Here is a 23,922-nt window from a genome sequence, read left to right as displayed (position 1 = left end):
TCTTTGTAAAGCCCCTGCAGGCACCACAGTATATCTTGGAGGTAATATTGTGACTTCAGGGGCGGTTTGACAGATTGACCGCATTCGTCACATTCCCCGGTCGCTTTAATTGCCCTGGCATCTGCTTGGCTTCCTCGTTGTCTCTCCTCCCCCCTCCCTCCCCCCCTCCCTCCCCCTGTCCTCCCTCTCTTCTCGGGGATCATGCTCCCAGGTCAGATCCTTGGCCTCTAGGGTCGCCGAGTAATCATGGGGCTGGAGATAATACACAGTCCACCCCGGTGTTAAGAAAACAACTTCCAATGTGGTGTGTGTGTGTGTGTGTGTTTGCACCCACCCATGGCCATGCACATACACGCTCACTTACTCACACACACACACACACACACACACACACACACACACACATACACACACACACACACATTCTTAAACTAATCGCCGAGTAGCCTCCCTCCTTCCTTTCCCTCCCTCTCCTCCTTCTTTCTTCACCTTCAGGCTCCCTCTTTCCCTCCAGTAATGGTTTCAGTGGCCTCCTGATTTGCGAGTCTATTCTTGTTTAGCCTCTTAGTAAAGAGGATACAAAAGCCATGCCACTTTTAGCAGGGAGGAAAGAAGTGCCTGCAAACTACACAAGAAAAACTGTACCGCTGACCACCAAGCCACAGCTACTCCCCCAGTGCACAGGCACATGTGTGTCAGGTTTATGCCCTTTATCAATATGATACATTCTTAAGACCAAGTGGAGGTTCCATTTAAGATTAATTATGTTTTTATACAGTGTGTCCTCTTCAGCTCAACCTGAAAACATCCAAAATGCTAATGTTATCACCCTTTAAAATTGAATTCATTTTATTATAGCATAATTGACATGTTCAGTCATTCACATTTATGCACATGTGGATATCCGCACACACACACACACACACACACACACACACACGCACACACACCTGCTTTGAGGTGTCATATGACACCCTTTCCAGTCACCTGTAGATGTAATCTGTGAGGAATTGCCTCCTGTCTCCCTATCTGACCTGTCAGGCTTAGGAAAAAAGGGGCGACACCTGGATCGTGGAAAGGTTTCGCTTTAAACACACTCTCTTCTCTTTCTCTCTCCCCCCTCTCTCTCTCATTCTCTTTCTTACTCCAGTTGTGAAATGAGGAAAACATCTATATTCTTTGATGGTTTGCTTTTTTGGGTGCGGTGTGGAAGGGGTGAGGGGGTTCTTATATTCCCTTCCTTGGCTTGCATTACTAGGTGGTCCCTTGTTACATGGATTGAAATGTATAAATCTAACCCCTCGTCTAGACATTTTCCAGCAGTGACTGTAGTTTGCAAGGAAAAAAAAAGATGTCTAGCCAGTGATGCTAAACTCAACTCCCCCTGGTGAATCTAGCAGTGACTGGGAGAGGTTAACATTTTCTCTCTCGGCACTTTAAACACAGTGGAGATCAAATGTGTGGAATCCAGCTTTTATGACCATGGCTGCTAAGAATGCTACACCTTGGCCTGACCCTGTGTTTGTATGTTTGTCTGGTGTGTGTGTGTGTGTGTGTGTCTGTTTGTCTGTCTGTCTGTCTGTCTGTCCAGGCTTGGCCTCAGTAGCTGGAATGTGTGAGCCAGAGAGGAGTTGCAGCATCAATGAAGACATCGGCCTCGGTTCTGCTTTCACCATTGCACATGAGATTGGCCACAAGTGAGTGCGGTCAAAGATTGTCTATCATGTCATGTTACCTTTATAATCTTTCTCTTTTCTATAAAATTTGACATTGCTTTACGTCTTCTGGTGCAAGTGCAACACCGACTTTTACTTCGGATTGTCTTTAAACTTTTTATCGCCTCTCTGAGCGTGTGCTCTTATAATTCCTCTTAAACAAACATAGCTTATTCCCTGAGTTTGCCAGGCCTGCATGTAGCGTGTTTTTTTCCCCCAGCAGACGTCTTGAACTGTATCTCCACATATTTCCTCATGCAAATGTCAGTGTCCACATACCTCTGGCTCTTTCTTCCTGAATATAAAGCAAAATAATGATGATGTATTAGTCTACGTATCCCCCTCTCGAGGGTTCAGCAAGATGGCGATTTCCTTTATTATGTCTCATGTCTGCTTCTGTTGTGGGGCAGTTGTAAAAATAGTCTCTGCTTCTAGAGGATGTATAAAAAAAACACTGCAGCAGGGTTTCAACCGGGCTGATTTATTTCCAGAGTAGGGTAAAATGTCATAAACGCCAGCCTTAGAAAAACAGGTTCGGGCTGTGCGATGTGGTCGGGTTTGTTATATACATTAGACCTGATTTGTGCTTTTGGACTGTAAGGAAAAGTAAGCTTTGACTTCCTGCTGTAACGTGAGCTTTTCTTTCAAATGATATTCAGACAGATAAGGTTTTAAAAAATGAATTGTTAAAATGATTTATTCTCGGGCCTCAGTACGAAATAAATCCTTGAGCTGCTTTTGTAAGAGTAACGGACTACAAGGAAGGGAGGTATTTGGGGATTTGGGTGGTTGGGATTGGGATGACTGGGGACTGGCGGTCTCTCTCTTCTCTGGTGCACTGATTCATCAAAAGGATCCCCCCTTCCTTGCTCCAGTCAGCGGTGACTCTCCCTCATGGCCTGCTCAGACCTGCAGGCATTGATTGACAGGCAGGCATCAGAGTGGTGATTAGAACTTTCTCGTTCCTGTGGAGCTCCAGACAGGGTTTGACCCCTGACCCCTGCTCCCCTCCACACAGCTGTTTCAGAGCCACAGAGCCCTGTCTTTACAGCCAGGGCCACAGAGGGAGACATCCAGCACTCGCACTGAAAGACTCAACAGCCTGGCCTGTCGCCGTCATCCAGAGCTGCCCAAGGTTGCCACTTAGACCCTATAGTTAATTGCGAAAGGAGGGTCGCTTTCTGTCTGACACAAAACGCCAACATCCCCTTGAATGGGCTGCACTCTCAGGATGGTGGTTACTGTTGTTCCTCATAACCAGTTGCCTTATTTGAGCCTTCTCTCTCTGTTTTGAATTTTGTGTGTTTCAGCTTTGGGATGAACCATGATGGGATCGGGAACTCTTGTGGTACCAAAGGCCATGAGACCGCTAAACTGATGGCTGCTCACATCACAGCCAACACCAACCCTTTCTCCTGGTCCGCCTGCAGCAAAGACTACATCACCAGCTTTCTTGAGTAAGTGGATGAGGGTCGCACCTCATGGGACTGTCTATATGTGTGTGTATGTGTGTGAGTGTTTGGATTTGTGTGCATGTGTGTGCGTGCAATAGAGGGAAGGTGCATGCCTGTTTCCTGCTTGCTTGCAGCCTTCTCGCTTACAACCCACTGCCACTAACTAGCCCTTGTGGTGAGCCATGAGGTTGTCTTGTATGCAAATTCTTCCCCACCCATTCACAGCCAAGACTCCTGCCAGGCCTCCTTTGTGACTATACATGATAATAATAACTTTTTATTATACATGACAACCGGGTGCCTTGCACCCTCAGGAGACCGCGGCAGGAGATCTTGGAGCTGACATGGTGGTGATGTGTAGGCCCACTTCATGTGGACATTCCTTGGTTTCAACCCACTGCTTGGCTTCAACCACTGTTTCACTGTCTTGTGGGTAAGTCAAGGAAGACAAAGGCTTGGAGTGTACAAATGAATAGAAAAGTATCATGGCGACATTAGGCAGACCTTGTTTGATTTAACTAAAAGCTACTAGCCTGATCCCTGCACATAGTATTTGGTGGCTATAGGCTGGGATTGAGTTGAAGCTGCTTTCAGAAGACCCCTGTGTGACTGAGTAGCCCTCATTGTACTGCTCACCCCAAGTGTGGAGAGGAAATGTTAGACTAATTAAAGTTAGAAAACTCTTGGATAGGTTGCCACACTTATGGGGACAATCCATTCTATGGAGGACAATATCCCTGAATCTGACATCATGGAACATGAGAGCCATCCTGAGCTCTTAAAGCAACTCTGATAGACCCCACCTCAGGTTTCTGGTCAGGAGTGACTGGGTTATACCTTCTCCTGTGAAGGCCATCTCACTGGTGGAAAACTTTGTGTTGGAATGGGAATCAGGAATATGCTCCTCCCAAGCCTGATGACATCTGTCAGGATAAGGAAATGGCTTATATTCCTCCTTGTTCCCTTAGCTGAGAAGCACATTGCCATTCTTCATGCTTACCTATGTACCAACCTTGCCATCAGAGAATACGGCCAAGGATTCCTTCTAATAGTCAGAAGAGGAGACTCCATTGCATTTGCTGGAATGACAAGATCCTCTTGCTAGTTAACCCATTGTACCCTGAGTACAGGAGTAGGAGATAGAGACAGAGAAAAAGGGAGAAAGAGAGAGAGAGTTGAGAAGAAATTGTATACAGTGTAGGCCAGTTAGCCCCTCTAGGCCTTTGCCCCAGTCTTCCCCAGACAAAAGTGACATGCCCAACTGCAACTCTTGTCTATGGTCCCACTGACTACTCCGAAAAGTGCACTGCCTGAGCATACTGCATACTCACCCATGACCTAAGCCATCTACCAGCCTACATGGAGGTCTTAAGAGCTACCCTCTCCCTCAAGAATATGTTTCTGTCATTGGCATCCCTGCAGAACTGCTGATGCAGGGAAGATACCTCTGGTCTGAGTGGGGAACCTTAGTAACCCTTCTCAAATGTATCAGCATCATCAGTGATGATCAATGAGATGATGGCTCAAATAACAATAAGAAGCCAAGAGTCAGTGCCATTCAACGCATTGTGCACTGCAGTAAGACAAGGGTGCTTGGTGCCACCTGTACTCAATTATATCTGTCTCCTATGTGCTTCTGAAGGAAATTAAGGACAGCAAGAAAGTGACAGTAGACTTTAGTTTGGATGGAGACATCTTCAACATCAGAAGGCTCCAACCGACCACCACACTCTCTAGGGAGTGGATCCTTGCTGCAGTATGTGGATGGCTGCGCTCTTGTGGCCCGTTCTGCTGAGGACCTTTAGTCCGTCCTTGCTGTGGTTGTCAGGATTTACAGCTGGGTGTGACTGTCTGTTAACACCATTAAGACAGAAGTGGTCTGTCAATGGAGGTCCAGCCCCCAACCCACAATGCAGTCCCCATAGACTACCATTCACAATGGTCCAATCATTCAAATATCTCATCATTGATCCTGCTATTTAAAACATAGTCAAGCATTCTCTGCTGCCTTTGGGAAAGTCTGGTATTGGATCTTTCAAAACAAGAATGTCCATCTCCACATCAGGTTTGCTATCTATCAAGCCATACTACACCCCTTTATAACTGGGTCACTTACAGCCACCATACTATACTTAACCATACAAAACATCATCTGCAGAAGCACTGAGGCCATGATCACCCAACATCAGATGCATTGGCTTGGGCATATCATTAGAAATTCTTTCTCGCGGGACCTGCACTGCCAACATCATGGCAGCAGGCAGGCAGAAGGCTGAAGGTCCTTTACTAAGGAAGTGCATAATAACACCTGCAGACCTGGAGGACACTACTGCTGACCATAACACACTGGCAACATCACTGCCTGGAAGCAACTCATCGCCTTGAGTAGAGGACTGCCAGGAGACCAAAACACAGGATTCAGTTCTGTTCCCCAGCTGCAATAAGAACCCTAACCCTAACCTAAAAAAGACCTTTAAGAGACAGAAGTGGAAATGTTATCATCAGATTCAATGAACAATCAAAACGTTAACAGATAACCAAAGCAATTTAGTAAATATGCATGTCTGTGTGGTGCATGTTTTTTTGTGAAACTCTATTGATCCCTCAAGAGAATTGATCTTTTCTGGTCCCTTACATAAGGTGGTTAGAGGTCAGAGGTCAGCGCCCTTGAGCTCTTAGGGATTCAATGCCTTGCTCAAGGACGCAGTTGAAAGCCTGTCTCCTTACTCACTGCGCCACCCTGCTGCCCTAATATGCATGCTTGTGCATATGTGTATGTATCTGTGTGTGCCGGTGTGTGTATATGTTGGAGACTTGAACTGTTTTTTTTGTATGGTGGAAATCCATCCAAAAGCTAAGCACAGGTTTATGCAGTAGAGACTTAAAGAACACATTATTGCCATTCAGAGTGTTATCTTTTACTGTACCCTGAATAACAGAAGTATTTATGTATGCTAGCCCCTGCAAAGAAGCATATTCGTAGCGTATTTCAAATATCACGCTTAATTTGTAAGTGCCTCTCAGTATATGTCATGATAACAGATAGATTTCAGGTTTAGAACTTTTAAGTAAATATTCTACTCAGGCGCTTTCCACAGAAAACAATGTTTAATGTCCTTGAAGTCCCTGAACCCAATGAATATGTTTTAGACAGCAGTCTCATACGATAGAGGCAATTTGACGTTAGCTCACAGAATGGAGAGAGTGGTGACTAGTCATGACTAGACTCAAGACACTTAACTCAATAGCAGGCATCTTTTTTTTTCCATCTTTTTAGTGGAGGATTTTCTTTCCTAGTACAGTTCAGCTTGATGGCTCACCGCGAAGACTTGAGTGCTGGTTGCAAATCCCATTGTACAACCATATGGTGAGGTATCGGTATGATGCGGTGCAAGGCTGTGGTGTGTGTGTGTGTGTGTGTGTGTGTGTCTGTTTGTGTATTCAGGTTTAGCTAGCGAGTCCCTCCAAGAAAGCGGATAATAGCGGCCGTGGTTGTCAGATGGTGTTTCCTGCTGAAAGCTGTTAGAGGAAGGTTACTGAACAACACTTGTGACAGAGATGACAGTATAGTATGCCAGCTTCCAACTGGGACACAAAGAGCTGCTTCTCTGCTGCTCTGTTAGGCTTCTGTCATGGGCCGCTCTTGGCTGGAGTGTCCAGGGATGACTAAAGCCAGCTCTAACAAGAGAGAGACAAAGCTGTTTTACTTCTTTGTAAAAATCGATGGTCGCTGAGCTTATATTATATCTCTATTTGTATCAGTCTGTTTCTCGAGTTTTTCTTTTCATTCTGGCTTTATTGCTTTTAGCTTTTATGTCTCTTACAAAAGGGGTTCTGTCTGTAAACTCCAATTATCCTCTCTTTCTCTCCCTCAATCAGATTTTTGGATATCTCACATGCTTCTCCCTGCCAAGTAAACAACTTTGGCTGTGGTGTTGGCCTAGATTCATCGTCTTGCTAGTGTAATATGTGGTGCTTTGTTTGGGTTTTTTAAGAATGGTTTATGAATGCAGTCACAGTTCAGTCATAGTTTATTCTCCCAAGTTTGCATGCCAGTTTGTTATAAATGTCAAAAGGCAGTCAGTTTGGATTTATTTAACTCTCAGAGAGCACATACTCTATTTGTTTGAATTTGATATTCGAATCAGTCTGGCTAGTGCCTTATGATTATTATCTAGTAATTATTCTGACTTAATCATATGCAGCTTGGACGATACCGTCTCAGCCATTGGTTGAGATCCAATATGCATTCTGGTTAAAAGCTACATAGCTTGCGTTGATATGAGTGACCAAGGTCAGAGTTCGGGGATTGCTGATGTTCCCTCTCATTAGAGGAGATTTCCGCTCAGTGTAATGAATTTGGCTGCATCCAGTGGACAGGAAGCCTGTGCGACTATGTCAAATAATAGCTTCTATGTTTAAACTTTTGACTATTTTGTCTCTCTCCAAACCAATAAATAGTGAGGTTTGCTTTAGTGCATAGGGAGTCCAGGGGGCTCAGAGCCTGGTTTGTCTGCCTCGCTCTGATGAGAGGGTCCTCTCAGGAAGAGGAGCCAAGAAATAGGATTATTTCATACAATAAAAAAAGAGTAGGAGATAGAGACAGAGAGAAAGAGAGAGAGAGAGAGAGAGAGAGAGAGTTGAGAAGAAATTGTATACGGTGTAGGCCAGTTAGCCCCTCTGGGCCTTTGCCCCAGTCTTCTTCCTCAATCTATTTTGTTTAGTTCAAGACTTTTAATACTCTGGTGGAAGGGCAGAGAGTCATTGTCCAGCTAATCTTTCATTTACTAGTCTGAGATGAAAAGAGACTGCATGTATTGGATCTCTTGTTTTATCATTTTGTATAGTCCAAAGAGTATGATATGAAGATATAAAGATCATTGGAGTGGGATCTCATTCAAAACAGTGCTATTTTTCATCTTTTACCAATCTGAAATTATTTTGACTTTGGAAAAAAAGATCTTCAATATTGAAACTTCAGCTCTAAAGAGTGCATTCAAGCTATTTTAACACCAGGAGCAGAAGTGTGTGAGAAGTAGACATTTGTCCTCTCAATGCTATTTGGCTAGAGGCAGTAATGTTCTCTTAGTTTCAATCTGATAGAGAAGACCAGATTCTGCTCTTCACCCTCTCCCTGTTTTTTTCTGGGCCCAAGTTACTGTCTGCACAATCATAAAGTGTAGCTCTACGTTTATGTTGTCACCAGGCCCACTTTTCCTTTCGAGGGATGGGAAGCATTCCACTGCATGTTGCTGCTGCCACAGCTGGAAAGAACACAGTGTTATAGTAAATAGTCATAGTCATATTTTGTCTCGAAAGAATCCTCTGACTCAACCTTATTAAGAGAGAAACTGAGTAGCTGCAGTTCAAAGTGAAATACATCCCTGTGTCATTATTGGCGCTTGATGGTGGAATTGTGAATATACAGCTCTTCACGGACTCATAAGACTTAAGGCAAGACTGTGTAGGCTTAACACTGAATATTAGTACACATGCAGTGCCAGAGACAAGGGAGAAACAGTTTGTCCCACTCCATGATTTGTGACTTCTCACTAAAGAACAAATTGTAAACAATAGAAAAGGTGGCTATGGCATTATCAAGGATGATATTTAGGACCATAGGAGTAGATCCAGGCTTTACATTGATATGATATCACAGATTAGAGTCTCATTTGTTTGATTTCTAGTTTTGGGAGAGAGTTATACAATTCCACAAACACCAATTTGGTATTTCTACAAGTTCTTTACAATGCAAATTCGGTATTAGTTGAAAAGAATGACATTATGGGACTTTTTAAGTTGATTAATATTCCCCTCTAACAGTAGTAGTAGCAGGAATGCTGTGTTTTACTCTACTAAACAGTATAGTAGCGTCTCCCTCCTCCAAAAATCATCTCTGAGCCAAGCGTCTGCCCTCATAGGCTGGGAGAGAAAAGCATCTACACAGCAACACAGACAGTTAAATAAGCTCAACATCTCAACCCAGAATAAACAGACACACCAACAAAAGCCACTCTGTGTGCTTCTTGGCTGACGTTAAGTATTTTTATTTTTCAGCTGTGTGGGACGTTGCTTACTAGAATACAAAATTGCTGTGTGTGTGTTTTTTTTTCAGTGAGTTCTTTGTGAGCGCACATATTTCTATCTGACAAAACAGACTAAACATAATCCTAGGGCCGGACATATGACCTATAGCCCACTTCAGATTTTTCCTCTTTCCTGCTCTGTCATTTTATTGGCTCCTCCATGGATTCTATATAAGCTGTAACACAGTATAGTGGAGCACAGAGCCATATAATCAGAGAAGGCTGGACTTTTTAGACAGACAGATAGACAGGCAGACAGTCTGCTCTCTCTCCCTCTGGTGAAATGTCTCTGCCCACGCTTCAATCACCCTCTTCCTGTCAACACCACATCTGATGAAGGGGTGTTGATGTGTAATATCAACATTAATTACATGCCATTAGAGATCTTTGACAACCTTTCTACAATGGTAGTTTGGTGGTAAATGAATCAAACAACGCCAAACAAGGTCTTCAAGAGATGGGGGCCCTGGCTTATATAGTTGTCAAGTCTTGGCATTTCTGATTCTGCTAATCAGCCAAGTGGAGAAAGGTTGCTCTGTGTAAGAAACAATCCTATTGTAGGTTTGTTTTTTTGACAGCTCAGGTCGGGGGACGTGTCTGGACAATGAACCTCTGAAACGAGACTTCCTGTACCCAACAGTGGCCCCGGGGCAGGTGTACGATGCGGATGAGCAGTGTCGCTTCCAGTATGGAGCCTCCTCGCGCCAGTGCAAGTATGGGGTAAGAAACCAGCATCTGTCACGCTGCTCTCCCGCTCACCTGTTCACTTCTCATTGGCCCAAAGTGATCCCCCACAATGTCTTTCACCTGGATCAGCTCATTAGATTCTAGCTCACTAGTTCAAGATCCCATACATATTCAGACTGGAATGAAAATGAGAAGAATATGTGGTGGGTATGATTGAAAGGGAATGCTTGTGCAACATCAGCGGAGTGGAGTCAGTCCTTGGTCGTGGATCAAGGTTGTGCTGAAACACCCACGCTGGACTGGATTTGACTTTGGGAGGGGAATGGGTAGATTGAGATATAATTTAAGGAGGAGATTAGGAATCCGGTGGGATGCAACACGGGACTGAACTAAACCAAACGGGGACAACGATGATTGGGTGGTTGTAATTTGAGTGGCTAGTGGTAATTTGAGTGGCTAGTGGTAATTTGAGTGTGACCCATTTACCTGCCGGAGGGGGAAAATAAGCTTGGAGACCTATGCATAGAGCTGCACTTCGCTGTGGGTAAAGTAGATCAGTAGAATATGAGAATCACTCCTCTTTGAATGATGACCTCCAATATGCTGGTTGGGACGCTGCATTTTCAAATTGGTGTCAAAGTGAGAAGAACGTATGATGGGTATAAGTTAAAGGCAATGCTTGCGGTTAGCCAAAGAGGCAAATGCCAGTGACGTTTGAACATTTTGTCTGTTCAGAGATGTCAAGTTATTCTGACATCTCTCAAGGGGACAGCCACGTAGGTCAGTACTAGATCTTGTCAGGATGGTACAGATGTTTAGCTTGTAGATAGACTGGCGTTGTCGGCCTTAGCGCATGGTAGTGACGTGCAATAATTTGGGCTGTGTGCTACATGGAGATGTCTGCTTGTGCTGACACTTCATAAGGGACAGCCATGTATCTCAGGGCTGGGTTTTTTAGGGCGGTACAGATGTTTAAATACATTGTATGAAGATGTTATGTTGCTGAAAGGTTGTAGATGTCAGCCCTCAAAGCTGTGCTGGACAACTGTCAACGGATCGTCAGAGGAGGCTTGATGATAAAGTAGTAATGTCTTTTGAAATGACAGACCTTGATCGTTCACCGAAGCTGCACAAATGTTCCAATGGAGAGATTTGTGAGTGGTTAAGGGGATAAATGGAAGTATAATGGTGTCTAAGATACCATGAGGAAGTCTTGTTGAGGAGATAACTATCCCGGGCATCCCAGAGAACCCCCCACTAACGAGATGATCAAGTGAAACAGTAGAGAATTTTTTTCATATTGCTCATCGCAGTGGTGAGGTTGAACGGAACAGGTGATTTAAGTATATCTCAGAAAAGTTGGGGTGAATTTGGAAAAAAGCCAGAGTACAACTGGGGCGTTTGGATCTACGGCTGTGCTTGGATGAAGGTAGTGAGAAAAGCAGAAGAATCCTCACCTGATAGGATTTTCCCACAAAACTGTCCGGAATGATAGAAGCAGAGAAAGGAGAGGACATGAGACAGTTCACGGCCAGAGAAGACCACTGATGCAACTGTGCTGGGGACCTAATCCTGGAGGGGAGTGGGAGGGATGAGGAGCTCGAGGATAAGCGATAGGAGCTACTTGGTAAAACCCTCGGGACTGAGAAGCTAAATGGATAGCCGGCGTACTGAGGCTGACGAAGAAGAGGGGGGAAAGTTTGGGCTGCCGTACTAGCTGCCGCTGCTATGGATGATGGATCAGTGGGGAGACTTATAAGTGGAGGGATTAAAGGATGAGCCCGTGGTGCTGCGGATGAGAGAAAGCTAACTTGCAGAGATGGCAAAAAACAGGTTGGAAGCTGCGAGCCGAAAAGGAGGGGGAGGTGAAGAAGGCAAGAAGCTAAGGGGATTTATATTCGGGATGGAGGTGGAGGTGAAGTTGGGGTCGGACCGGCAGCGAGGGCTGCTGTTGGGGGGGGAAAGAAGGGGAGCCGCAGTGGAGAGGTTTACAGGTGGGATGGAGGATGGGGAGACCGGAGCCTGGCAGGCAGTGGAGGCGGCTGTGGGGAGGAGGGGGAATGGGAGCAGACGAGGTACTTCCATGGGAAATAGTAGGCTGGCTGGAGAAGATGCAAGCTTTGACATGGGAACTCAGCAGGGTATTTTTCCTGCCATGGCATGTTATGAAGTAGTTATACACATAGTTATAAATTGGAGGTTTTGAAGAACTGTGTGTACATACAGCTGTAGCCGTTGGTCAAAAAACGGCTACAGCTTTCCATTTGGTTTCAAAAACTGATAGTGCTTCTTCTAACATCTGACATAAGCGGCAGCGATGTACAATGACAGTATATTCAGTGCTTTCTGGGATAAGAAGGAACGGTTTTCTCCAAGCTTAGATTTCCTCATTGAGATTAAAGGTGCAGGATGTCAAGGCAAGGGAAGATTAAGTTTAATTATTGCCTGGGAAATGGAATGGGTTTGAGGCCTTATTCCTATTTTTTCTATCTCCGAACTTCTTAGACAAAGAAATGAAGGATTGAAGGACTCAACACCCCATCATCAGTTTTATTTGTTGTTGTTGTTTTTTTTTGATGATATAATGATTTTGTGATGATAGTGATTCCCCCGCCCTAAGGAATAAAAAAAAAAAAAAACCTTGGCACATAAAGTGACACAGGCAGTGAAAGACAAGGAACAACCGCACAGTAAAAGGAGAGGTTGAAAGAAGCCTCAAAGAATTAACGAACAAAAACGCGATATTGTTTTGCGTTACATAAATATTTGGGCATATGATGCAAAAAAGGACAGAGATTAGCCGAGATCACAGAGTTATTTCGTTTCATTGAAAGAAATATCTGACAGCAGATTATAACCGGCCCCAAATCAAGCCCTGTTATTTTGGCTCTTAAGCTCATAATTGTGGTTTTAGATCAGCATGAAAGACACCCATTTATGAGCGGATAGGATTCCAGCGTGCGCACTGCTTCAACAGAACTAGATTGCAGTTTTTCATCTGGGTGGATTCTGACAATCAGCTCTATTTCATTCAGCCATCTGCTAAAGAGATGTCCTCTGTGCCTGCTTACAGGACAGATGTGACCGCAGAAATGGATAAAAGATCTAATGCATGGAAGAGTCTGTTTTTTGAAGGCTCAGTCGTTAAAATTTACCTTTTGAACTTTGCCACACTTGGTTGAAAATTCATATTATTTCATAAAAATGATATGATGTCACTCTTTATGATTTCTTAGCTCGGCGTAGCTCTTAGCTTAGAGTTACCGTTATTTGCCACGATGAACATAAGCATTACAAGGTTCGTTTTAGTGCTGCAAAAGAATATGGAGAAACAATGGTGAGCAAGGATGGCATGTTTATATATAATGTGACTAGAAATAATGTCACACTGAAGAGCAGCAATGGAAGAACCTCAACATATAGTATATCACCAGTGAAATACCAGTGAAATATGTTGGGGTTCTTTAGTTGCTTAAGAATTTATCAAAGACACCGTTCCTTCAAAAAATATATTTATATAGGTATTTCAACCAAAGCAATCTCTGAAATTCTGAGCCCAAATTGACCTCATATTCATCAGGATCATACTGAAATTTACCAACACAAATGAGCTGATGTAACTATCCCATGTCCCGCCAAACTAGGGTGAACGGCTCTGAAGAAGCCCGGCACGGATCTTAAAAGGAAAAGGGGGGCGGGTCAGAGCAATTATCTCCTCACGGCGGTCACGTGGGCACCTCCCATCACAGATGTTTTGTTGAATGCGGCCCGTGACACCTCCAGGAGGTTCGGCTAAATGCGAAGTTTTCAAAGGTCCTGGAGCTGTGGGGGTATCACAGACATTAGGTCACAGCGTGAAACTGTGTCAGAGGTGGGGAAAGCAACACCGAGGCTGAGAGAGGGAAGTTGGGGTAATTTATACTGTTAATTTAGTATAAATGACTACTTCCCATTCCTCAGTGTTACGCCTACGAGCCACACTGTTTCCCAAACCTCAGTGATGCTGGAAGGCGAAGGTATGAAAAACAAACAACCTTTGATGACTATATTAGAGAGCCCCTGCCCTTTTTATCGCAGGCTTGTTCTTTCTTAGCGTAAATCCATCAGGCCCGCATCCATGTTCGTTTAGGCCTGGGCTGCTGACCTTTTAGCAGGGCCGAGATAGTGAATGGAGCAGCAGGGCGGCTTATTGAAACCAGCTGGCAGAGGGGAGTCCCCGCAACCAGAGAGTGGCAGTTTGCCGCTTTATTTAATCTGGAGAGGCTCAGGGAGCTGCAGGGCCGTGGCATATTTACTGACCCAGGGGTCAGAATCTATGCTTGGGATCATAACTCTTTTTCATGGGCCTGCTCTTCTCCCATACACAGTTGTCCTGTAAAAGCCTTTGAAGTTGAGATGCGAGGCGACCCAGTTGGGTTTAATGGGAAATCTAATGCAAGGTTGTGCAGAGCTGTCCTTGTAACACGCATTCACTTTTATGGTTTTATTTATTTGGGGGCAACTTAGTGCTGTCTTCTCACTGATCTCTCTCTCTCTCTCTCTCTCTCTCTTACACACACACACACACACACACACACACACACACACACACACACACACACACACACACACACACTCACTCCCTTTAGTAATCTAAATGGATTCTCCTTATGTTCTAGACTGAGGAGTGAGGAGGAGGAGAAGATGGAGATATGATGTTTATTCAAACCACTCAGCAAGACAAAAGATATTCGTTAGGCCTACAAGTCTTCTTTTTCTAAGACTTGGGAGGCAATTGCTCACTCGTTATTTCCCATAAGAAGCGAGAAGTGATTTCTTGAGCTGATGTCACGGTCCCCTGTGGTCCTGAGGTGAACGTGAGCAAACGTTAGTCATGGTGTTGATCCAGCTGACTCTTCATTTCTCATAAGAGAACATTAGGAGCACCGGATGACCCTTCACATATTGCTCAAGATGCACCATGATCCAAAGCATATGGGCCCTAGAAAGAGATGCCGCTCAGCCTTCTTGATGTGGTCTCATCAAGCCCTCTCCTCCTCTGATTTGATCTTGAATAGTGCAGATTTATACATGAATTTCCATAGTGTTTGTTTTCTTTCGTAGCTGTCAGAGTAGAGAAGGAAAACACAGAGAGAGGAAACCACCACAGACTATTGATAAATCACTCTCACCCTTACTCAGCAATCCACCCCCAGTCTGGTGAATTGATTTATTCTGACCAACTTGCTTTTGCCTTCTTTCCTAGGAAGTGTGTAGAGAGCTCTGGTGCCTTAGCAAAAGCAACCGCTGTGTTACCAACAGTATCCCAGCTGCAGAGGGGACTCTGTGCCAGACGGGCAGCATTGAGAAAGGGGTAAGTCATCTTATGTCATCTTATTCAAACATTGTACACATAGCCATTCGATATCCGGTGCTGTGAAATCATGGCATGTGCACTCAGAGTACAGCCTCCTCTGTGTGTGACCCAGTGAGCCTTACCCAGTCCTACCTTACTGCCTCTGCTTACATCTATTGCAGTCTGGGAAGGGGTACCATTCCCTGTGTCCACTCATGCAGCGGGTGTGCACGGGTGCTAGCACACACACACATACACACACACATGCACATGCACGCCAGGCTTTAGGTCATCAGTCCACTGTCGATGCCGGCCAGGTTAGGGGAGACAGTTTTAACATGGATTACGGCAGCCATTGTCACCGGATGGTCCGAGGTCTAAAAGGGAAGAATAGGAGAGTGTCACGAGCTGTCACCCGTGATTACCATTAGCTCAGTGGAGCCTTTCAGGACCGGGGCCCACGGACGGGGTCCTGGACAACACAGGGGGCCCCAGGTTGAGCCTGGGGGGCTTTGGAACAGCTTTGGAGCAGCTTTAGGAGAGCCAGTGGCATACCCTGTCTGCCCCTGCCGGGGACAGCTTCAAAGGAATATGAATGTCAGCCATTTCTCACCCAGCGTGTAATGGAGAGAGGCCCTGCCAACAGGAGTGGGGAGAGAGAGACAGGGAGAGATTGGGAGAGGGGGGGAGGGGGCAAGGGGATGATGGAATGAGGAGGTGAGAAAGAGACAGATCGACAGAGAGGGCAAAGTGAGGACTGGGAAAGAAAGAGAGAGGAGGTAGCAGCAGATTAGAGAAGGGAGGACTGTAGGTGTCAGAACTGGCTGTGTGGTCAGATGGACTCAACTCTACCAAGAACATTGAGGTGTTTTCCTCTGTTGTTTGTGGCATATTTGCTTGCCAAGTGAAACACACACACACACACACACACACACACACACACACTGGGACAGAATCTGAAAGGTACTACCACATAGCCTGCCTTTTAGGGGCCATGACAGATAAGATATTTCCTCCGAGGTTGTTGTGGAAAGTAGAGCTCGCGTCTCCCTGGTGCTGCTCCTCCCCTCTATATCTCCGCCTATCAGTTTCCTCCTATTTCATGATCCCTCTGTCCTTCTCCCCATCTCTCTCTCTCTCTCTCTCTCTCTCTCTCTCTCTCTCTCTCTCTCTCCCTCTCCCAGTGTTAATCTTGTTTAGACAGTGTCTCAGGACATGACCCGTGCGCAGTGAATGAGTGAGTGCGAGAAAGAGGACAGTGGCCCAACGTAGCCGGCACCTTGACTGTCCCGGTCTCTCTGGGTTCTTAACCTACTGACACAGTTGGAAAGACAAAGGGCTGTCTCTAATCCCTCTTCTCTCTGGCACTCTGGACAGCTTAGCACAAGGCTTTATACACTCCTATAGCCTCTTGGAGCACTGTACAGTACTTCCAATCCCTCGTCAGCCTCTGAATTCACCTCACCATGCACTGGAAATAACATTGTAAGAGGGTTTAAGAAAGAAAGAAAAACAAGGAGATTCTAAAAAATATATTTGCGTCAAATTAACTAACAAACAATCAAATAAACAAATTAAGATGATACGCAAGGACACAGTTGAATCGGGTCACAGAAACTAAACAACAACAAAACTGAATTAGGAGTATAACAAGAACAAAATGCAGAAATCAGAAAAAGTAAGGCAAAAAATAAAATAACAGGACTAATGCAGAAAATGAAATTACAGGGTAAGTTGTAGACAGATGGAGAGATGATGTGTGTTGTGTTATTGAAGGAAAACTTGAAATTGAAAGAAATTGGTTATAGAAATTGAAATTGTTTAGATGTAGATTCACTGACAATATGGATATAACTCTCCCACTGTTGAGATCCTCTGCATCTTATGGACAACTCTCAGTAAGTATTCTGTCATCTAGGAAGGTCCAGGGTGTTAAAGAATCTGTTATTGAAGTGTGACCCTGTGAACTCAAATGAAAGTAAACTTTACGGGGCAAGGGAAGGGATTTTTGTTGTAAAAAATCGTTAAACCCTACTGTGCAATGACCAAAGTTTCCCTCGTGTGTCCCTCTCTCTGTGTTTCTGCTCCTCCCCGTCCCAGTGGTGCTACCAGGGGGAGTGCGTGGCGTTCGGCACCTGGCCCCAGAGCGTGGACGGAGGCTGGGGGCCCTGGTCCATGTGGGGGGAGTGCAGCAGGACCTGCGGGGGCGGTGTTTCCTCCTCCATGAGGCACTGTGACAGCCCAGCGTAAGTAGGCAAAGTAAGCCACAGCAAGCTGAACACACACGTCGAGGTCCTGCCTACAGGTGTGTGTGTTTGTGTGTGTGTGTGCGCGCGTGTGTGTCTGCTGCGTGCGCGTGTGTCTTATCCAGGTGGAGGTGTAGCCAATTAGACTGTCAGGAGCGAGTTTGTTGTAAAACATTTCCAGGGCAAAACCGACCCCGGCACTGGAATTTCAGTGGATATATCTGTCATTACGCCACTCTTCCTTTAAGTGAAGGGAGGAGGAGACAAGGGTGAACCAGAGGGAAGCAGAAAAGAAAGGGAGGGAGGGAAGAATGGAAGAAGGGGAAGGAGAGAAGGCACCGGCATAATGTGGAACACCTGTGTAAGGTGATCGCAGCCCCCTCAGTCCCAGAGTTAGGCATCGGAGCAGAGAGGGGAAGCGGGGGGAAAACAGCCAGACCAGCCGCAAACACGTTCATTACACCGGCTGGAATGCCTGTCCCACGGTTTTCTGGGGTTGGGTGTGGATTGGGTGTACAGACTAATGAAGGTGAGAAGAAGGGGAAGATGCGATAAGACAAGAAAAAGCAAGCCGTTAGAATTATGGTGTTGTAGTGGAAAGAGGAGTGGAGAGTAGAAGAGAGAGAGAGAGAAAAAAAAAGAGCGAGAGCCAGAGTAGAGAATCGCTCTGAGGTTACAGTCTGAGGAGTAGACTGTAGTCTTCTCTGTCCCAGCTCGAAATGTCATGTCACACTTAAGAGCTCTTAGAGCGGCTTGGATTTCATGAATGAATCATTGGCAAAGTGCCGGCAGACAGGCACACATGTACTAATGCTCAGCAAAGTGCCTTCAAACTGGCAAATGCACACACACACACACACACACTTTTTTCTGGCAGAGGTCTAGAGGCCTATTTCTTGACCCTCTGTCACTGCACTAATATCCTTTGCTGCATCCCAAAGCCATTTCAAAGAGTATTTGTATGAACAAATTGTGATTGTAATTTGTGAGACCTGATGTGATCTGTGAGCAGAAAGACCTTGTCCTCTCGTTTGTTTCAATCTCCCTCTCATTCATTTTTCTCTTGCGTCTCTCAGCCCTTCCGGAGGAGGCAAGTACTGTCTCGGAGAAAGGAAGCGCTACAGATCCTGCAACACCGACGTGAGTTTATGCGGTGGCTTCTTCTTTTCTCTGCCTCCCTTATCTTGCTCTGTCCGCTTGGTATTTGGAGCAAAGTATACAAGCGAGTTGGAAGCTAAACTGCCCTCCTGATGGATGCCCTGCTCTGGTTTGTAATGGTGGTAGCAGCTTGGAGCAGATAGTGGGTCTGTTGAGGCATTCTGACCTGGGATGGATTTGGCCTGTCACAGCATGACTGGTGATCCTCCTTTTCGCTCCACTCTTCCCCTGCAGAACATGTTATCTTAGGCAAGGCTTTACATGGAGGACACCAGCAAGCAGCATCACACAGCCTTTAAGCTTTCTGGCATGTTTTTCCTCCTGGAACACGGGACAAAGCATGCAAAAAAAAAAAATGCAGAGATATCCCTGTGGTGAACTTTGGTTAATTTGCTGGTATTCGATGTTTCTTTGCCCTTTATTGTCCCCAGGTTGTTTTGACATTTCAATTGAGACACTGCGTTGTCAATCACGCTTCTATTTTCCCTGCGCATTTTATGAAAAGCAATCCGTAGACCTTTTTGAGGTCTGGAGCGTTGCTTTAAACAAATATTTTGCATGGCTGCAAGTTCACAACTCTGTTAAACTATTTCTAGGTGGCCTTTTTTTTTTCATAAGGCGAAAATTGAGCCAGTTAGGGGCCTGGTGGATATTCAACCGCAATCTTAAAAATAACAGCTGAGAGCAAGCGCCGAGTGTTTTCTTTGGAAAACAAACAACATCCCAAACCACTATTTCATTACAGTGACCACACCTTGTCCAATGAAAATGTGTGTCAGCACGCAGATGCAGGCACACAGACACAGAGACAAATACCCAGTCACACACACACAGATATTACTTGTTAATGTTGCATCCCTCCCTCCCTGTTGTTACTGCGTCCTGCAGATGGTTATCGTATTATAAATCAGTTTCCATGAGGATAATGGCTGATGAGAGCCACTGAAGGGGGTCTGTGATGGAAAAGAATCATCTTCTGAGTTGAAGCAGGGCCATAAGGCGCGGACAGAGTCAGACATGCAGGCTACATTAGCTCTAAGGACTCAATGGCAGTCACATTTATATGATTATAATGTGATCTTAATAAGTTACTGCTTAGGACTACGAGAAGATCTCCTCATAACGCATGTAAGCCTCGTTTGGCCCCATGCTGTCATTTCAACACACAGTTGTAATAATATTATTCAGTCTCTTCTGACTCAATCTGCATGTTTGATGTGCAAGTTTAAAGCTGCCATGTTGGCTAACACTCGCGTGGTAATGAAAGTCGTTCAACCTCCCCATGGCCCGCTTTGACATGGAACACTTTCAACGTGTGAAATACAGCTTTGACCTGGGCTCACTACGAGTTTTTATTTGTCCTGAGGGAGAGCGTTTCGGGGTTGCCGAGGACCTTCTCACACCAATAACGTGTTTCTTTCCCCCTTTTCCCCCTTCTTACCGGAGTGATATCCGAGCAGAGAGTGCCATCCCACTTAGGCCTAGCACCAGACCCAGAACCAGGTCTGCACCAGCCTCTCCTGGACTTCTGGCTCCTCTGGCAGTGTTTATGTTTCTAATTACCCAGCCAGAGCATTGTGCTCTATTATCCATCACAAATCCACACATGAAAACAAAAGCAATCCCTCCAAACGCAAAACACATTGTTCTCAATTAGGAATTCCAAGAAAGAAGTCTGTGTTTTAGCCTCTGAAAATAAAATGTGACAGCTTGCACAGGGTTTCTGTTTAAATCCAGTCGCTAATAATGTTGTCTATGCAAATAAAAACTTCCCCTGATAATGAAATACTAGTTATAACAATTCAGTTACTCACTGTATAATTACACAGTAATAATATGCCAGCAAGCATCTCAATTTTGAAATACTTCCCGTCTTTGTCTTGCAGGCTTGCCCCGCAGGATCTCGTGATTTCCGGGAGAAACAGTGCGCCGATTTTGACAGCATGCCTTTCCGTGGGAAGTACTACAACTGGAAGCCCTACACTGGTGGTGAGTTCAGAATAATTCATACATCTGTTGCTCAATCCCTCCTTTTTTATCATGGCCTGTGGACATTTAGTGAGCTTTGAAACCCTCCCAAGTCAAGTCACCCTTTTTGCGTCACAAATGACAGCCTGCAGGCCGGCCTGCCTTGTGTACCCAGTTAACACCAACAGCGGGAAGAGATGATGGGTCGAGAATTCCTCAGATTCCTCTAGACTAGTGTTGTGTTTGATGACCCTCTGGTCTTTTGGATCTGCTGCTTGTCCAACCTGGGAGAGTTGGCATTCTGATAGGTCCCATGTTGAGAGTCTCCTAGAGGAAGGACTTGGGTCCATTGGGTCCGTTCTTTGGTCTATTCTGGATCACCGCTATCTGACCATGCCAGAATGGATGGAGATGTTGAATACCGTCTATATAGGTCTACCACAGTTATTGGCAGGAGTTTAGGAGTATAGGTCTCATGCCATTCTCTCCCCAAGTTGCCTTTCTCCTCGATGTCCACAGATCATGGAGTAGATCCGCTTAACTAAAAACACAAATAGCTCAAAGTAAAGTGAACAAGGTCTAGAGAAGGCAGATGTTAAGTTTGTACTCAGCATAAGGGCCCTCTGCTGGGCTGTGACCCCTCATGTAAAACAGCAGATAACCTGCAGTATGTGTGGATGTCAGTGTAATTGTTGCTGGCAGCCTCTGCTGTCTCTGCTGGTGTCAGTGTTACAGTGTTACAGTGACGTCACACTCTGGGTTTAGATCTGAGCACCGCTAACTCTCCTCCACATGATTATTATTATCAACAATTTGGAGAAGGAGATCCCAGAGCTGGCTGCGTGTCATGGGACAAAACTGAACGGTTGAAGGTCTCTACTTATTGTTTATCATTGGCATGAACTTAATTATATTCTGACGGGACAAATACATGTTTACACACCCCTCTCTCTCATGGCTCTTAAGTCGTGCAAATGGATGATGGGAATTGTTAGCTGACAGCTCTTGTTTTATCTCTTGTTGTTCTGTTTGGGATCAGATCAAAGCCTCGTTAAGACCTTATGTCTAATTGATTTCTCAACTATGGACCCTCTCTATCTGTGTGTGATCCAGGTGGTGTGAAGCCCTGTGCATTAAACTGCTTGGCAGAGGGCTATAACTTCTACACGGAGCGCTCCCCGGCCGTCATCGATGGCACGCGATGCCAGGCCGACTCTCTGGACATCTGCATCAATGGAGAGTGCAAGGTAAGGGAACGTCGCGTGGGAGATACACGGCTATCCTGCTCAGATGGCTAAGGCGCGTACCATGTAACCATGGCAACCAAGACCTTTGTTGCATGCTATCGCTTTCTCTCTCCTCAACCATTCCTGCCTCTCTTCACTATAGTCTATAAAGGCAAAAATGCCTAAAAGTAATATATTAAAAAATCCAGATTATCAAATATGGTGGTAAGTTTCTAAAAATAACATACTTGTGTGATAAAGGTGAAAGAGTTTTAACTGTGGAATTGTTGAGTTTTATCCATATTCAACATTTTAATTCCTGCACTGATATGATATGAAGAGTTTTGCTCTAAAGTTATGTATCCAACATTGGAAATGATATCCACCAAAACAATGACAACTACTTATATAAAATGATAGATAACACAAAATGAAGACAAATTCTGGTCGTTTTAAAGGAAAATAAGTAGCTTATTGGGGTTGTTTGACAAAATGAACACTGTTACAGACTGAATCCTGTATATTAAGATATTGAATGATGAACTTGAGGTAAAGATTTTTTTCTGTATTTGATATATAGCATTTTGGAAATTTGGAAAACAACTCTTTGCATGCTGTAACTGGATGCTTTGCACATGTGTGTATTATTTAGATCTTAACCACCTGCCTTGACAACATAATGGCAGAGCCAAGTGGATCAATAAAAAGGCTAGAAACGTAGTGATGATGTGTTGGTTTATGCTGTATGATTTGAAACGCAGTCTATAACCTGTCAGTACATCTCTGTAGCTCTCCATACAGCAGCCAAAGAAAGCCAAGAAAAAATATGAATGGGGCCCTATTATAGGAATTCAATATTTTGAGATTCATTTAAACATGTGATCGAGAATGTTTCATGAAGACGTTGTCAAAGTTTGATTTTGATGGAGTGGTTAAATTTGAAGTTATTGCATTTTCATTTTCATATGAATCAGTTTCAGATTAGCTCCAGTTAGCACATCACACCTGACCTTGGTATCGTTTTGCACATCAGGCGCAGTCGTTTGAATGCTTCCAATCAGGCAGGTTTGCGACATTATATTAGCTGGTACTGTGTGCCAATTAGGATTTCTCTGCATGTGAAAACTCATTCTTCAACTGCAACCAATAAAAACCCTGCTACATTACTTGAAAAACATCATAAAATCCATTATTCCCACCCTCACATAACACATTTGAAAACAAATTCATGAGAAATGAATAAAATGCTACACGCCACGACACGAGACTCAGTGGGGTCCTGACATTTGATCTCGCCCCTCACAGCCACATTATAGCTGAGTCACATATTGCTGGCCTACTAAGTGTTCCTCAGTATTTGTGCCAGTTTTTATCTATGAGAGCATAGTTTACTAGATACTGATTGGGTAAACATGGCTGCCAAAGCACAGAAATACACCATTCACAGTATAGAACAATCAAGCCTTTGAGTCGCTGGCAGCTGATTGTGAATGAATGACTGGCATTTGTCTTCTTGACTCTTATCAGCGCTCTGCAGCCTTGACCAGGATTGTTTTTTGATAAATACAGCAGGAAATTCACATGCCAGATTTACAATTGATTGTTTTGTTTAAATAATGATTAAATGTACGATATAATAGCAAGACAAAATCACTTGTTTATTAATAGGAGTTGGCATTTGATGCTGTCTTTGTTTTATGAGCATAAAAGCATTTGTACAGTGAGATGTGTGCGTGTGTATGTGTATGTCTGTGTGCGTGTGTGTGTGTGTGTGTGTGTGTGCAACTGTTTGAAATAACACTAAAATACTTGCTTTGACACTATCTGACCATTCAAACTAATTCCTGCTTGGCATGAAAAGACAGCGTCTATGCCCGCAACATTACACTGATTATATATTTATTTTTAAAGTGTGTATTTTACTGGGAATAGAATTCAAAGAGGTGGAATATTCCTACCAAAGGAGCAGTACAGGTTTATTTCTAGCCTGAATCCAATGTGTCTTTTTATTCCAGGGGTTTCGCTCTCTGGGTTAACTGCCATACTG

General features: G+C 44.5%; 1 protein-coding gene across 1 annotated transcript in view; it reads left to right on the top strand.

The window, feature by feature from the left end:
- The window catches only part of adamts6 (ADAM metallopeptidase with thrombospondin type 1 motif, 6), a 45,406-nt gene that overhangs the window by 8,300 nt on the left and 13,184 nt on the right, over positions 1 to 23,922 (top strand). The window contains exons 8-15 of the mRNA XM_078288726.1: positions 1,592 to 1,697; positions 3,026 to 3,172; positions 9,834 to 9,975; positions 15,188 to 15,295; positions 17,378 to 17,523; positions 18,600 to 18,663; positions 20,568 to 20,670; positions 21,763 to 21,896. Coding sequence (XP_078144852.1) covers positions 1,592 to 1,697; positions 3,026 to 3,172; positions 9,834 to 9,975; positions 15,188 to 15,295; positions 17,378 to 17,523; positions 18,600 to 18,663; positions 20,568 to 20,670; positions 21,763 to 21,896 — 950 coding nt within the window. The remainder of the gene's footprint in view (positions 1 to 1,591; positions 1,698 to 3,025; positions 3,173 to 9,833; positions 9,976 to 15,187; positions 15,296 to 17,377; positions 17,524 to 18,599; positions 18,664 to 20,567; positions 20,671 to 21,762; positions 21,897 to 23,922) is intronic.

Source organism: Centroberyx gerrardi, chromosome 2 (assembly GCF_048128805.1).
Source record: "Centroberyx gerrardi isolate f3 chromosome 2, fCenGer3.hap1.cur.20231027, whole genome shotgun sequence".
Classification (NCBI taxonomy): domain Eukaryota; kingdom Metazoa; phylum Chordata; class Actinopteri; order Beryciformes; family Berycidae; genus Centroberyx; species Centroberyx gerrardi.
This window is presented reverse-complemented; position numbering and strand designations above follow the sequence as displayed.